This window comes from Drosophila tropicalis, unplaced genomic scaffold, assembly GCF_018151085.1.
Source record: "Drosophila tropicalis isolate 14030-0801.00 unplaced genomic scaffold, ASM1815108v1 contig_867, whole genome shotgun sequence".
Lineage (NCBI taxonomy): Eukaryota > Metazoa > Arthropoda > Insecta > Diptera > Drosophilidae > Drosophila > Drosophila tropicalis.
This window is the reverse complement of record NW_027173362.1, coordinates 160,983-178,656: the sequence shown is the minus strand read 5'-3', so window position 1 is coordinate 178,656 and position 17,674 is coordinate 160,983. Positions and strand designations below refer to the sequence as shown.

The window sequence follows — 17,674 nt, the reverse complement described above, 5'->3', positions numbered from 1 at the left end:
TCCAATGAGTGTGTGCAGCGGAGTTCCAACTTTAAATTGCTTAGAAAAATCAATCTCGTAAAAGTTTTTCCTGCCCCAGCCAAGTCTCTAGTCGGGCGCCACTTCTGTGGACTTGGACCACACACAGCTCGAAACAGCAAAGTCAACGAGCCAGCTAACTGTATGTGTGTGTGTGTGTGTGTGTATGGTGTGCCTGCTGCTTATTGAGCAACGTGCTCTTGATATCCTTTTGCTTTGTGTATGGCGCATCAATTTTGTGTTTATATATGTTTACAATACTCTCCTTCTCATACAAATATACTCGAAATGCAGCTCAAGAGCAGTGAGCACTTGAGAAATGCGAATGGACCGAATGAATCATTTTTCTACAATTTTTATTACTTAGTTTAAAAGAAAATTTCAAATTACAGTTCCCAAAAGAAAGCAAGGTTTAAGACTGAACCTATAATTCCTCAAAAACCTGGCTATCCAGAGTCCGATCCAATTAATGGCTAAACAAATCATCACCTGGCAAAAAGATCATCACCTGACGCCAGGTTCAAACGAAGAACGTCAGCTTATGGTCAGAAACGTCTCCTTGACTTAATACCAAAGGAGAGCTGGAGTTCCATAGGCTAGCGTCCTAAAGTGACTGCCCTGATGTAGCAGAATTTCCCTACCCAAATGTGCTTCACTTGGAGGGTCCCAGAAAGGTTATTCTAGCTTCCTACACCAACGATATTGCAATACTCTACAGCTCTCAATGCCTCTCTGAGACGGCAATGGATATCCAGAAAATGACTCCATAACTACTCCCCATCGACATAGTTAGAGGGCGTAACGCTACACCAATCTGCGTAGTCTACATAGTATATTGCGAAGATCATACAGGAAGCATACAGGAACACCATGCGACTCATTACTGATTATAAGTGTCCGGTACACTGTCGAGAAACACTCTTATCAGCAGATGCATTGATCAACTGATTGAATTCAATTCAAGCACTTGAAAATGTTAAAAAACATACTAAAGCTCCCCAAGGTATGCAAGGTATTATCACCATTATGATTCCAGTGAAGTTTTACTTTGGTTGTCGATTCTGAATGAAAACAGAATCTGGTCTTAACTGGATCTAACCATTAAATTCCTCACTGTTGGACACAATTTCTCTAGAGTGTGCAACAGCAGCTGTTGCCGGTGCTTAGAAATAATAATACAATTTATACATATATGAATAATTTTTGAAACTTACCATAAGTTTTAATTGTAACGCTTGTCTCGAGTATTTCGGTATTTGCATACGATGCTGTACAATAATATTTGCCACCCATTTCCACCGACAATGAGGTAATCATTAAAGCTAAACTTTCGCCGGGCAAAGTCTCCGTGTACATTGGTGGTTGGTTCCGTCCCGTTCTAAATACATTTTTGGCCAAAATAAACCAAAGAGAAAGAGAGATGGAGAAAGAGAGAGAGCAGGAGAAGGGTAAGGGTAAGCGAATGCATTAGTAACTTGGTACGTGTTTTTGTTGCTATAATTATAATGTTTATAACAATTGTTATGAGCATTGTCGCTGTTAGTAAGTAAGTATGTATCTATGTAATTGTATGTGTATGTGTGTGTGTCTGTGTGTGTATGGGTGTGTATACAAGTGTTTGTTGCTTTGCTTATTTGCATGTAAATTTTACTTTTCCTTCTATTCTTCTTCTACGCACATTCCTTGCCGTGAAATTTACCATAACAATTACAGAAAATTAAAAAGGAAATTGCATTTGCATTCAGGGTTTTCCTTTCATTCGATGGCGGCAATGGAGGTGGTTGGGTGGTGTTGCTTGGTGTGTTGGTACTCTAAGGGTAAACATGAGGTCATCATCATCTTCTTGAGATGGCATCAGCTGATAAATAAATTTGCTTTGAATAATTCGCAACTTTTCAATTCGAGTCACAAACACGCACAAAACATTCGCCTTAAAAGATAAAACAAAGAGAAGACGAAATATTGCCCCAACTACTAATTAATTAAAAAACTTTTTCTGTTGATCGTCCGAGAACGAACATCGAACGAGGAGCAACCGAAAAAAAGGACCTAAAATATGGAAAACTAATTATGCATAGCGGTTACGATTATGATTTCAGTTGTTGGTCCGTCCGTGTGAGAGAGGCGCACGAAAACCCAAAATAGAAACAAAAACGAGTCAACAAAATGGAAAACTTTCCACAAATGAACAGTTGTTTTATTTTTTCTCCCATTTTTCTCTCTGCGTTTTCGTTTATTTTGGAAAATACCAAACTTGTCCAGCTGGTTACGGCAAAAACGGGCCGAGGCATCCGGGGGCAGCGAAGGGTTGGGTGTGGTGGGGGGAAGATTGGCAGGATTTGGTAACAGGATAAGGCAATGCCTTGGCATATTTTCAGCGTAGTTTGCCGCTGTCGTTGTTGATTTCAATTTTCCTGTCGTCTCTGCTTTTCGTTATGCTGTCTCTACCTCACTTACACCAAGTGGATTCCCTTACTTTTGGCCAAATGTTTGTCACTATCAAAAGAACTAATTAAAGCAAACTTCCGTATTAATAGATACAGGAACCTATATAATATTAAGATGAGCACAAAATGTGCTAAAAATTGCAGCTTTTCATACTTGTTCGTTTGACCTTTCATTGCAATAGGAATCTCTACTAAGATGAAAGAATAACTTCAAATTTTGTGATCCTAAAAACTAAACTTTTAAAGCGTTTTTAATCTATACTTTTTCTGCAAAGCATTCACGATCAAGGAAGGTCTTGTTTGAATAGCCTGGAATGCTATTTGGCATAGTCCTCGTAGATTGCTCTAATTAATGAAGATTAGTTCCTGAAATCAACCACAAGATTGATTCATTGTGAAGCAATCGCTTTTGTCCAACTGATGAAGGAACAAATCCTGTTTACTATCTAGATGAGATTCGGACAAAATCTCTCTTCCCTTTGATTATAGAGTATAGAAACTTTGGTTTTGCCGAAAATGAGGGAGCGTTGCTCGAGTTGGCTGTTTGTCTCTTGCCAACTTTTGTTTTTACGATTGTAATTGGTTTTGTATATTGAAAGTGTACGTGTGTGGGTGTGTGGGCGTGTGGTTGTGGGTGTGTGTGTCTGACGGTGTGTGCGCAACCTGCGTTCGATTTGTTGCCAAAAAAAATACACACCAAAAAATAAAATGCAAAAACGTTGCCTCTGTTTATTTGCTTGGCGCATACACACGCACACACATACACAGAGCGAGAGGGAAGGCAAAGAGAAGGAGAAGGGAAATGGGAAAGGAGCAGGAGGTAAAACCCATGCGAATAGAAAACTCTCCAAAAATTATGCTAACAAAAGCTGTCGACGAGAGAAATACGACCACGTCGAGCCAGCCAGCCAGAAAGAATGAAGACATTGTGCAAGGGCAACAAAAACAAATTCCAAAAAAAATATAAAAAAAAACCCACACACACACACACAAAAGCTGGAAGAAAAAAATTCGCTGCATATTTGCGTTGGATTTTTAATATTGCGCCAAACGGCGTGCATCTAAAAAATAAGAAAAAAAAAAGGACACACATGAAAAGGGAAGAACGCCAAAGTAAGTAAGCAGAAGAACATAGCCTAGGAGGATAAGGGAGGAGCAGAAGCCGCTGATGAAGAGGAAGAAAACCCCGTTACGCATACGTAAAAATCAAATTTTTGATTGTCTCTTGGGTACAATACGTTGACGTTGTCCTTGGCTTTGCTCCTCCTCCACCCCCTTGGGGTATGCTATGGAATTTTTATACTTTTTTTCTTTTTATTGCATTTTCCCTATTTGTGTCGCGTTATTTGCGCTGCTGCCGCTGCTCCTGATGATGACGCCTGATGCTTTTGGTGTTGTTGTTGTTGTTATTGAATACGCAATGAGCTGAGGTTAAGGAGTAGGCCAACTCGCGTCATATGGTGGTAGAATGTTTTCAGTCACTCGAAGGCAAGACAAGCCAAATATTGCCAAAGCCGACAAAAGATAACAAACAACTGGCAATCCATTTGCAAAAGATAATATAGTCACGAGAGCCAAACTCGTAGCAACAATTCGAAGGCATTTGAATGGCTAAAACCAAAAAAAAACCGATTCAAAGTTGAAAAAAAAACTAAATTCAAGTTAGTATAACCTGGGGAATGAGTTTCTCAACCAATCAGAACTGAAGGCGACATATTTGAAACTAAACTTGATTAATCGATTATAGCAAACTTCTGGAACATAAAATTCAGTTTGGAATAAAGAGAGAGTCTTTTAAAGAAAATTCCATCAACCCTTTGATAATTCATCAACTAGAAAAGAGAAAGGCATACAATTTTGAAGCAAAACTCTATTTCCGACAGGAATTGTACATGAAATGAAAACTCCGGGGCTGTCATGATGCTCAAATCCGAACTACAAGCTTCAACCAGGAGTAGTTGTTGCCAGAATGCCAACAGTGCCCATGGCCGCAGAACTATGCCACTTAATCGCTTTAATTAACTCGAGTGGTGAGTATCAAACAGCGAGAACTGGAACCACCACCGAAAAGAAAATAAAAAAAGAACCTATGGAGACCCTCCTATACACTAGTGGCTGGATGTAGTGACTGGGCGGAATTGGTGGCTAGGCAATGGGCCAGTTTTGCTGGTATACAGGGACAGATGGCGAGGGGAGGGAATAACAGGCTTTGTCGGTTTTTGGCGAACTTAATTACATTTCGCGCCTGTAAGTATGCATTGCGAATCCAAAAAAGGCTATTGTGTATTGTGTGGGCGTGGCCTGCACACCAATTTCCTCCCACCTAGACCACACCAAACTCTCCTCAACCACAATCCATGCCGATGCCCACGCAAAGCAATCAAATGTGCAGCTCATGGGTAGGGAGCATCGCCAGAGTTGCCACCCGGTCTCATTGGAGCTGAATTAAGTATTTCATTTTGTGGTTATGTAGGTAAATTGAAAAGTAGCCACCACTAAATCTCACAACGCCGTAGAATTCGGAGCCATAATTAAAAGTGACACAAGGCCACACCGAAGAAGAAGTTTGACTTTAAGCAAGGAAACGAGGCTAATTGGCACGCAAAATAGTAAGTTTCAGTTTGGTTGCTACTGTACTATAACACGCACCTGCACCTACCTACCTACAGAGGGAAGAGCGGAAGAGCCTATTGGGGGCCAATAGTCCGAGTCAGGAATGTGGGGGCTGGGTGTGTGAGCGTGTGAGTGTGTGTGTGTGGGTCTGCTTGAGGGCCGTTCGGTGACTTTTGCAAGTCTCCAGGTAAATTAATTAACACGATTTCCCTTTTACGTACACAAGCGTGAGAGTAGTCGAGTTTGTATAGTCTCTCAGATGGAAGGCAAAAGGGATAGCAATTGTGCAATGTTTGATTTGATTTTGGTCAAAGAACAAGCACAACAACAACTCTACACGACATACTTATGTACATATGTATGTATGTATGTGTGAAGGAAATTCGTATGCAAAGATTTTTCACCAACTTTGTATTTCCTCTTACTCGAAACCATTGGGAATTTTCTACTGCCTGTTGGAAATGTTTGAAGAAACTCAATGATCATCTGATTTGAAAATTAATTCTATATGATTGTCAATTGAATGATGTTGTTGTTGTGGTTGTTGTTGCTGATTGTACTAATGTATTCATGCCTTATTCGAAAGTAAGTTCAACTCGTTAATGAGTCAGTTAGTTAGTTTACACAAATATACAACGATTAAAGCATTTTCATCTAGAGATCGATATGAGATCGCTTGCTTGAACTATTCAAATTAGTCGGAGGCATTTAATGATCTTTATTTAAGTATATAAATGATGTATGCTTGTATGTGTAGATGGATGGATTGACGGTGTGTGTGTGTGTGTGTGTGTGTGTGTGTGTGTGAGTTGAGGCCGCAAAATGCAAATGCAAAAAAACACATAAAATTAAAAGAATAACAAAACGGAACAAATTAAGGGAACACATGCCAGCAATAAAAATTGGGCAGGAAATGGGCTATTATGGTAAATAGTAGGGAATAGAAGTGGGCTACTATGCATGTACGAGTAATAACTATTGTACTTTATATAGTATAAGTATATGCAGGTAGGTTTTAGCAACAGTTCGGCTTTCTGCTTTAAGCTCTTGACCAATGGCCATGAGTGGCCATTGACCAATTGTATGAGCCTGGACATAAAATTTACACTTACACATTTTTTCTATTCCCCTTGGAATCATAAAGTGGATCATAATTGTGCCTACATGTAGGTTTGTGTGTACGTTTGTGTTTATTTGCATGTGTATGGTGTGTGTGTGTGTGTGTGTGTGTATTCGGTACGGTATAATAATAAAATTAAAGAAAATATATATATATATATAAACATAAAAGAAAACTGAAAGAGTCGTATGAGAGAGAAACACACAGAATGTGTGTAGGAAAAGTATTTCTCTATTTCTTTTCAACTTACGGTTTGGGCAAAATGGTGTTATTTAGATTATCCTTCCATTGGAGATCAGCGACCAAGGCCGGTTCGGGAACAGTGGGACGACAGGTGAGTATGAGTGGTTTGCCAACTGGTTTACGTTGGACTTCCTGCATGGGATATATCTCCAAAGTGGGTTTCAGTTCAGCCTGGGTCAGTTCTGCAAATAATGTGCAAAAAAAGAAGAGAGAAAATGGGAAATGAATAAAGAGTAAGTTTTGCGGTTCGTAATTTTTCCAAGTGACTCATTTTCACAGCGAAAAGTAATTTAAATTAATTTTAATTGCCATATGCTTACAAAGGCCAGGGTGGTAGAAGAGCAACAGAAAGAGAGAGAGAACAAGAGAGTGTGGGAGTGGCAGTAGTGTTGGCTGTGGGAGAGGTAAGAGATGAGAGAGAGAGAGAGAGAGAGAGAGGCAAAGCAAACAATCAACCATGTCAGTATGGTATTTTTAATGCATTTTTCTTTTTATGCGAAATTAACTAAAAGTGTGGAAAATATTTATTAAAGTTTTTACATTTATAATTGGCTTCTACAAAAACGTAGCATACTTTTTAGGGCATACATATTACGTATACGTTTCCGTTTCATACGCAAATACATAGCATACTTATTTGGGAAGGTTAAGGCGGCTCTATACAAATTTCACATTTCCGTTTCCATATGGCCAACTTTTTGCTCATTTGCTAATTCCCTTTCAAATATTTATCGTAATTATCGATATCGATTAGTTTCTTTTTTTTTCGAGACAATTTGCATTTACTTTAAACTAAAACTATTTAAACACATTATCGCCTATGGCTGTTAGCTAGTCTGATGTGAAGTTTATATTCAGTTTCAGTTCATTTAAACTAAAATGGAGTTGTTGCTTTTGTTGCTGGTCCCCTTGGAGGAGCCGCTCTCGCATTGTTCATTGCACTTAGCTGGCTAATTACCGCCAATTAAATGCTCATGAAACCCCCATTGTTCTGAGGGTCAAAGACGAACAACCAAAAGCAAAAAGTTAGACAAAAGACACAGAGAGAGAGAGAGAGAGAGAGATGGAGGAAGGGGATGAGTCAGTGGCGGGAGTAGAACTAGCATTTTAATTTTCATGACCATTTACAATGAAATGCCTTTGGGCTATTTGTTTGACATTTTATTGGACAAAAACTCCAACTTCAACTCCACTTGTTGGCAGCAGCGTTTGTCTCTGTCTCTCTCGCACCACATCTTCGCCTCTCATCTTCTCTTTCGCTTTGTGTGTTTGTGTCGCTCTCTAAAGTCAAAGTTTTCGTTTGCCTTTTTGTGCCCATCTCCTTGGCACTTAAACAAGCAAAATTTATGTTCGCCAGGGCAAATATGGACCACATTTCTTTGGCATTTTTATGGAGGGTTAAGGATGCTGCAGCTGCGATCACATTTTTTTTTTCCTCTCCACTACTTGCTGCTCTCCTCTCTCCTCCCTCGTTCCTATTTTTCTTTTTTAGGAATTTTCCTCTACTTGCTAAGTGCATTATTCATTTTAATATAAATGAAAAACAAAAATGCAAATACTCCCACACTCTTTTTATATATTAATTTTTGCTTTTTTTCTCTCTCTTTTTTGTTGGTGGTGGTGGTGGTTGGCGACGAACCAACCAAGTGCATTAAACTGAAAGCAAGTGGCCCTCTTCTTTTGCGTTTGCTGCCAGAGAAAAATTAAATATGAGAAATTTATGCGGCATGGCCTTTTTGCATTGCAATTAATGCCCATGCCCATGCCCCATGCCCATGCCCATGCCAAATGGCTACGTCAACTATAAAACCAACAAAAGCTACAAATACTATAAAGTGCTCGAAATCTTTCACTAATAACGACTAGCCGATGTCCTTTGCTATATCGTAAGCATCTTATATGCAAAGACAGCTTCAAAGGATTCCAAACTCATATGAATAGAAACTTCCCCAATGTGTTTGCTGCTCTGTAATGTCTGAAATAATTCCATATCAATTGAAAGGGGAAATAATGTGAGTTCATTTAATGAAATGAAATTGAATTCGAAAATCAATTCAGAATTGATTTCACTTCTTTGCTCTCCGTAGCTATTCTCAAGTCAAGTTTCAAGACATTATTTCATTGGTTGCCGTTGCTTTTGTAGAGCAACCAAAAGTATGCAACACTTTTTGATATGATAGAAAACTGCTGTTGGTTGTCCTTGCGATGGGACGTATGCTTAATTTGTATTTATTTTATTTTAAATGCATGTTGCATAAATATAAATACACACACACGCACGCACGCATACATATATACTTATATATATTATCTTTGTGTGTGGGATGCTTTTTTTTGGCCGCGCCGCCGCGCCGCATAAATAAAACCGGCGGTTAAGAATTATCACGAGAGATGAGCCAGCAAGCGAGCTCCTTTCCCACCAAAAAGGCAGGAGGAAGGAGGGAGGGAGGGAGGGAGGTAAGTGGGGGATGGGAAAAAGTCGAGACTCCATCCTGGCAGATGCTGATGCAACTGCCGCTGTTCCACTTCTCCATTTCCTTGCGGACTGCACAATTAATTCATTGCACCACCAGGCCAGTGAAAATATTGTTGGAAAACAATTAAAATGGCAAATTATAAATACGCGCCATATAAACTGCGAAATTTTCGACTTTAATGTTAAATGCTAGTTTTTTGTTTATTTTCTCTCCCTCTCTCGCATGTGGTTCCTTTTTTTTATTTTTGAATATTTTTATTGCTTGGCCAGCATAAAGTTAAAATTAATATTTGTTTGCGCAAAGTTTTGCGCAAAAGCTCTACCACCAAAAATTGTTGATTTATGTAATCTACCTCCGCGCTCCGCCCACCGTCCGTTCCGTTCCGCCTCTGACCCGGTGCTTCCTTACATAGCGAAATAGAAGTTAGTTTTGAATTATGGCGGGTAAAAAAATCCTCGAAAATGTGGAAATGTTGCGTAAAAATGTAACAACGCAAAGTTGACCAATAATAATGTCCAATATGGTTTTGGCAATGGATGACCTACGCTCATATGGAGAGATAATGACTAGCAGGCGGACCGAAATGATTTCATTCCATTCGATTACTGCCAATCAACGATTTCGACAATTTCCTTTTGACACACTTTCTTTGTGGCCATTTTGTAATTTCACTCGAGACGTGCTTAAGTGTTAACCTTGCAGTGCGGTCGGTCCTCGTTTGGTGGGAAAGAGTGGTCCGAAAATACAACAACTATCTAACGATAGATAGATGGCCCCAGCTAAATTTAACTCTTATGGAATTGAACGTGCACTGGCTGCACTTGAGCAAGATCAAAGGCAAATGGCGTCTGGCGTTGCCAGATTATCGCCCTTGCTCTCATCCTCGTCCTCGTCCTCGTCCACGTAGGCAACAGCAGCAGGTTAGCCAACTTGGCATGCCACTTAGCCAACAAACCAGAAGAAAAGCAAAAATGAAAATCCAACAATGTACAAGAGTAGAGAGTAGAAAGAAAAACCTATTCAAGGACAAATTTATTTGCACAGTAAAACACATTAAAGGCGGCTGACATGGCAAACATGTTTGGCATATTTGATGGCATACTTTTTAGCCATGCATGCGTGCCAAAAATGAATGCTCTTAACCCCCTCCCCTCCTCCATCTACCATCTCTCGCTCCATTTGTGCATATTTCCTTTGGAAAAACAAAAATTCGTGTTTTATTTGCACTCGTTATAATATTTTTTGGTATCCTTTTGCGGCAGACATGTTTTGTGCGTTGCCGACGGAAGGAAACTGGAACAGGCAACTGCCTCAAGTGGCCAGACTTAACACCCACCAAAACATTTCTGTTTTCACCCCCACCCACGTATTTCTATGCCCTTTGAATTTTTAAATAGGCCAGCCAGCCAGCCAGCCAGCCATCCAGCCAGCCAACGCTCGACAAGGCGACATTTGCCACTGACAATTTTCGCCTTTTTTGTCGTATGATTTGGTTCGGCAAGGACTCAAGTGTTGCGTCAAGAGGATTTTATGATTGTCGGGCGCCTGAATGTCGCCTGTCTGAGTGTATGTGTGTGTGTGTGTGCCATTGCTATCATACCAACACTTGGCACGTGGTAATTGCTAGCGTTTAGATCTAAGACATCGGAATGGCATTTCTGTTGAAAAATTCCTAAACGTATGCTATAGTAATTGCTGGGCATGGAGAGCATAGCATACTTATTTTGATTAGACAAATCTTTCCAACCGACTGATTTTTCATCCATAGTGTGAAAATTTGTATTTAATTAGCCTTTGACTTTTAACTAAACTAAAATGAAAAGCATTAAATAGAATATCCTTGTTGACTTCAAACGATTGCTCATTTTTCATGTACCAAAGTTTGGAAGAGACTCACACACACACACACACACAAAATGACTTTGACAGGCAATTTATAATGTCTAATTGACACAAAAACAGAGAGAAAGAAAGAAACGAAAAACTGAAGGAAAACAACTACAACTGAACAATTGGTTGTTCACATTGATGTTGTTATTGTTGTTGCTGTTACTTTGCCGGTTTGCACTTGAAAAGTTTGGCGACCCAGAAACCCGGAAAAGTGTTACAAACATCTCTCAATCGCCAACCGATGCTAATACAAATGAGGTCATTATGAGAGTTTAGTCAGCAATAGCAGTCGACCAAGAAGGGCTAGAGAGAAAGAGACAGAGAGATGAGGGAACGCGGTGTCAGGCCGGGGGGTTAATGCCAACCAAGTGGCGACAAAGTAGTTAAAGTTTTTATCTCTTTGTTCGCTGCTACAACTTCTTCTTATTTTGCTAGCTTGGCTCAAAACACACAACAAGAACAGAAAAAAAGAACAAAAACAAAAGAAAATGAAGAAAACCCCGCCTCTATGAAATGGCAAATGAAAACTTAATGAGCATTGAAGAACTGGCATCCCATCGAAAAGATGGAGGGCAAAGGGCAACTGAAGATGAAACATTTGCCAAGCATTTGATTTCTTTCCTTAACATCGATAACAAGTGATGAGAGAGCGCCACGACAAAAGCGAAAAGCGATCCACTACCAACCAAATATAAGAGCGGATTTCTTGGGAAATCACCTGCTTTTCGAGGCGGAGTTTTTCTCGTTCGCAGCAAAAGTTTTTCCTTTAAAGGAGCTTATTGGTCAGAATGAAAGCTTCATCTTTAATCTTGGTAGATTTCGCACTTTGCTTGGACTTACTTATGTCACACATGCCGCCAAAAGTAGTTTTCTTAAAGTTACAGGCAAACCAAAAGGGAGCGCAGGGCGAGGGAGCGACACCTCGGATGCTTGTAAGCCAAAAACCCGTCTATTGGCCTGGCAAGGCGGAGAGACTTGGTACTTTTAATTTTTTTTTTTATTCCGCCTTGGGTTTGGATAAAGTTTCCAACCAAAAAACATGGGGGAAAAAAATTAAAAAAAGGCATCCCGAACTTTTTATATCCTTTCACTTACTTAAAGAAACTTTCTGTATGTATTTTTATTTTGTTTTTCCCCCAGCAAAGATCCGCGAAGTGATATTTCGCGATGAGACTTTCTCATACCCTGAAAGGAGACTCTTTCTTCTCTCTGTGTGTGTGTGAGTGTTGCAAACATTGAGCTACAATTAGAATACCTTGTGGAAGAGTAAAAACATTAAGACTAAAAAAAAGAAATGAACAAAAATATATATAAGAAGCAACCGAAAAATAACTTTTCGCTGTAACTTTGTGCCAACAGCGGAGGCAAAACTTTGGTCCTACATAGAAGAGTGGGTGCCTCTAGCAGGACTCCCCTTTCCCTTTCCCCCTGGCCCCTTTTTGACACCAAAGAAGAATAAGAAATAAAACTAACTGCTTACTTAACAAGACATATTCAAGCACTTAAAAGCAAAATAAAAAGCGACTAGATGAAGAGCACTAGGCTCCATGTTTCTTCTCGTCTTGCTTGCATCAGGAACAAACAGCACCAGCAGCGGGACAGGACATCTCTTTGCCATTTTGTGCAAAAGACCCAAACTCTATCGGGCCTTAACACGCCATTTTGTACATATCGCAGAATCTCTGGCATGGCACAGGCCCAGGAACAGCTTGAGTTGGCTTGAATTTGGGTGGCCACACACTCACACACACACACACACACACACAGAAGAACTTTATCAGAGCCAAGTTAACTGAATATGCAAAAATGTAACAGAAAAAAAGCAACACTAAAAACATACACACACACACACACACACACAACTTAAATACAAAAAAAAATCAGACGCGACGAAGGGTTTGTGAGGTCCTCTGAAAGTTTTACGCGCATAATAAGCTTAAGTTTTATTTTTTACTTTTGGTTTTTGGCCAACTTTCAGTTTCTGTGACTACCTATGGATGGCTTCTTTCTGCCCTTTTATGTTTTTCATATTCTTTTTTTTCGAAAACAATGAAAAATGTCTGCAAACAAAAATCAAATATCCCTCACCTTACTCATGTCTGGGAAATTCGTTTTTCATATTTTTCTGACCAGATTTGCTTTCGTTGCAGATGTGAGACTAAGAAACGTGATTGAAAAACTTTTCCGTATAGTTGGCCTTTTGATCCGACAAAAGGACTTTCTTTGCGGACTTGCGGCTGATGGTTTATGATGAAATCAGTTCTATGGAATGATTTCATATGGATGCATATTTTGATAATCACCGAGTGACCTGTAACCTGCAGTTTTTGCCCATTCTTTGCTTTTCTGCTGCTGTCATTTGCCTTTCTCTAGGTTTTGTTTTTTGTTTTTGTCGTTTTTTATACCATACACCCATAGGGTGAAATGGTATATTAAAGTCGCCAAAATGTATGTAACAGGCAGAAGGAAGCTTCTCCGACCCTATAAAGTATATATATTCTTGATCAGGATGAACAGCCGAGTCGATCTAGCCATGTCCGTCTGTCCGTCCGTCCGTCCGTCCGTCCGTCCGTCCGTCCGTCCGTCCGTCCGTCCGTCCGTCCGTCCGTATGAACACGCAGATCTCGGAGACTATAAGAGCTAGAGCCACCAAATTTGGTATGTATACTCGTGTATTATGCACGCGTACAGAGTTAATTGGAATTTCGGCCACGCCCCCTTACGCCCCCAGGAATCACATAAAACTATTTTTCTTAAAAAGTATAACAGCTAGAGACATCAAATTTATTTTGTTTAGTTAGCGCGCAAAAACTGATTGTTCAAACTTTTTGCCACGCCCCCTTACGCCCCCAGGAATCACATAAAACTGTTTTTCTTAAAAAGTATAACAGCTAGAGACATCAAATTTGGTATGCAGATTAGCTTGATAGACGCGCAGATATTGGCTATTTAAAAATTTTGCCACGCCCACTTCCGCCCCCGCAAATTAAACAAAACTGATTTTCTCAAAAACTAACAAAGCTAAAGTCACCAAATTTAGTATGTACACTGGCTTAGTATGCGCGCAGGGTACATCTATTTTCATATTTTGCCACGCCCACTTCCGCCTCCATATTTAAGAAAAAACCGATTTTCTCCTGTAGATTTTTGACTATCGCATTCAAATTCGGCAGACTAATTATTCTTATCTATTTCTACAAAACTACCGAATTTTATTGAAATCGGACTAGAAACATGCAAAATATGCGTATGAACGTATTTTACAAAGCAGTCCACAAGGCCAGAATTGGCCGTTGGCTAGTGGCGGCGCTAGAGTGCTCGTATGTTCGTAGAGTGAGCGAGATAGCACATACTATGAAACATGTAAAAACAATTTAATAGACATACATTTGGTTTTCGAAATTTGAAATATTTGTTTCGCCTGGTGTATGGTATACCCAAGTCGACGAGTCGACTTACTTGCTTCATTATTTTTAATATTTCCATTTTTGTTTTTGCCTCTGCCCGAAAGTTCAATTGCATAAATTAACCAAAAGCACATATTCCACATTTCTCTCTGGTGATGGTTCATTCATTATTGATGCCATTCAATGACAACTCAGAAGGGAGGAGGGGGGCACGGGGTGGGAGAGAGAATGGATGGATAGTGGGCAGAGTGCGCTCTCGCTCGCCAGTGAACTCATTAAAATGCCATTTAATTAATCATCACAGCGACGACCAGACCACGGCGATGACAGAGACGGAGAAGCCAACCAAATGCTATAATTCAACGCGCTTTTCTAATTGTTGTGGTGGACTCTGGGACACGGGGAGGGGGGAGATGCATTCGGGAGAGGGTCGATTGATTCATTCATTCAAAGGGGCTCCGGCATTGGGGATTCTGTCTGTTCTGTCTGTGCATTGCTGCCCGCTCATTAAACATCAACCGAGTGCAGGCTGCATTATAATCAACATTGGATATCACATCATCCAACGACTACAACGACGACGACGATGAGGATGATGACAACGACTCGGTCTTCAATCATTCCATTAACGAGTAAAACTACAATTCTTCTCTTAGTGATGGTAAAAAAATAAACCAATACTTTGAAAGCTCTCTCTCTCTGGCACTAGGCACCTAGAATCTCTCGAGACGAGGTTCGGCCTCGGTTCGGAATGGGCGTAGTTTCAATTAGTTTGTTTCATGTTCAAGTTGTTGCTCAATTGAGTCTTGGAATGGATTCGTTCACCACTCAATCTCAACTTCAGGCTCAACTCACAGTGTCTATCAATCGGGTTATCAATCAAAATTTACTGCCCTCCCTACCTCCTTTTCGCTCACTCTCACTCTGTCTATCATCGAATGGTTTTCCTTCTCGGCTACCTGCTTAAAGTCCGTAAACCTATTTCTATCCTATGTCCACACCCACATTCGCTCGGCAGCCGCATCTACCCCTGGAGGCCAGTTCCAAATTATGCAGCTACGCGACGGGCGAGCACATCGATCAACAATTTTCTAGCAACATCAGCGGCAACGGCAGCCCAAGCGGCAGCTGTCCATCCATCCATCCATCCATCTATTCCATCCGCTCTTGTCCTCAAACATTTTTTTTTTGTTACGTCTTGTTTTTTGTTGTTGTTGTTGTTTCTCCGTCATCAATTTGGTCTTTGATTTGGCTCGTTTGTTTATTTCTTTTCCCGTTTTTAATTCTTGCCCTTTTTCTGCAACGTTTGCATTTGGGATTTGCTGTGGCGTGGCTTTTGGCGTGGGCCCAGGACAATTGAGCTGTCATTGCCTTTACCCACCCAATGATGATGGATGGATCGATGGATAGGGATGCATTCAGGACTTGCCGGATAGATGGATAGATGGACAGGCTAGGCAGGCGAGGCCTGAATTGTTAGATACTACATACTTACTTAAAACATATTGAACTCTGTTGAGTTCCTCTTCAACGATAAAGAATTTCTCTAAAGCACGTGGACGACAACAATCGGAGGGTGTCCAACATGACAGATGGGATGCCTATCACACCTGAGGGGAATTCACTTTTTGGCATCGATTTGTCAGGCATTCAATTGAAAATTGACACTATTAAGGTTATTCAACCATTTGTCTGACTAATGCCCAGCAAACTGTAACTTATGCTTATGCAACTTAGAAAGCCTCAAACAGTACAAATTAATAGTTTTCAACTCATTCTAATGGGTTGCATCAATTGAATGCTGCTGACATCAATTGTCGATGGAACGTTGATCAATTTGCATTATTGTCAAAATGGTCTAGGAACTTAACTTCTACTCATCATCATCAGCATCATCATCATCATCATCAGCATCGTCGAGCAGAAGAAGATTATTGTCTTTGTGATCATTATCAATGCTGAAAATGGAATGCACTGAAGAAGGTTAAGTGACTTGAAGAGAAATGGAAAATGAGAAAAAAGTACTTCTCTATATATTTCAATTGTTTTTGAAAATAAAACACAAAGAGAGACTGGGGGCCAGAGAGAATAGGAGAGGAATAGCTCTCAATTAACATCATCACACAAAGTAATTGACTTCAATTAAAATATTATTCCATTCCACACACAATAGCTCAGACCAAACTGCTCTCTTCAACCAAATAATAGTCATATATATATATTTATACATATATGTAGTACAAAACAATATATGTAAATAAATAAATAAATAATTCACAGTTTTTTTCCTCACTCCAATCCAACTAAATGTACATTTAAATACAAAAAAAGAAAATGTTATTCGTCGCATTGACTTGTATTTACTCTGCAGCAAATGGAAAATATATTTCAAAATAAATTCCTCGAACATGTCTCAAGAGCAAATGCACACTAGCGCCACTAGAGGCCAAAACGTTTGCGTCTATAACTCGTTTATTTTGATGGCAATCTTTATGAAATTTGCTAGTCTCCTAGATATTGGTTAGATCATCTCCTATACTAATTTTGACAATAAAGTGACTTATATTTGAGTAAACGTTTCAAATATTGTAAATGTGTCGGAGAATTGGTAGTTCTAACTAGGTTTACATACAAATTACAATTTTTGAAACAAATCGACTGTTAATAAAGGGAATTTGAATATTTACTTATTGTTAAAAGTGCCGGAAATGCTTTGTAAAACACAAAGGCTCCTCTCTCTATTGCCAAGAGAGTGTGATGTTTAGAGAAAAAAACGATAACATATACGAAATTGTAATTTTGCGCGAAATAACGGCAATTGGTTGATTCATTTTATGAAATTCATTTAATTTGTTCTGGCAGATTAAAAAACATTTCAAATATGCAAAATGGAAACGCGGATCGCTTTGTATGTAGAATTAGTGCAATATGTGTGAACGTGTTTATGCATGTAAATGAGAACGCTTCTAGCCCTATCAGTATGCCTATCTCTTTCTATCCATCGTCAATTAAAATGTGTGGGAGTATATTTTCAATTGGCACTATAATTAACAATTTTACTTATGGGGTTTCATTTTCTACTTGGTTTTCACTGGAAGGATAGAAGGAAGGAAGGGATGCTGGTTGCTGGATGGGGGATGGAAGTGGGAAATGAAAATGGGTTGACATTTTTCTACGGAAATTGAGTAGGTAATGAAAATGTTATATTGAAATTGAATTGCGTTTGTTGCTGAATGTTTTTGCTAATGGATATTGTTTAGGAATTGATTTTATTTTATCAATTTTGCTTGAAATAATTTAATTGAAATATTGAGGGAATGCCAATCATTGTTCTCTTTAAGCCTTTAACAATGTAAATTGAAAATTGGATGGTTTGATGATTGATAGAGTAAAAAAAATTCGAGAAAAAGTGAAAAAAGACACAAACAGCAAAAACTGATGCATAAAAATTTGCTATTT

At 39.4% G+C, this 17,674-nt stretch overlaps 1 protein-coding gene across 5 annotated transcripts in view; it reads right to left on the bottom strand.

The window, feature by feature from the left end:
- The window catches only part of Fas2 (fasciclin 2), a 70,988-nt gene that overhangs the window by 16,857 nt on the left and 36,457 nt on the right, over nt 1-17,674 (bottom strand). For 3 of the 5 annotated variants that reach the window (XM_068298375.1, XM_068298380.1, XM_068298377.1), the window contains exons 3-5: nt 6,449-6,623; nt 6,191-6,238; nt 1,233-1,396 (exon numbers count right to left, since the gene is read on the bottom strand). In XM_068298375.1, the coding sequence (XP_068154476.1) occupies nt 1,233-1,396; nt 6,191-6,238; nt 6,449-6,623 (387 nt within the window). The remainder of the gene's footprint in view (nt 1-1,232; nt 1,397-6,190; nt 6,239-6,448; nt 6,624-17,674) is intronic. The other 2 variants (XM_068298376.1, XM_068298378.1) reach the window with 1 other exon arrangement.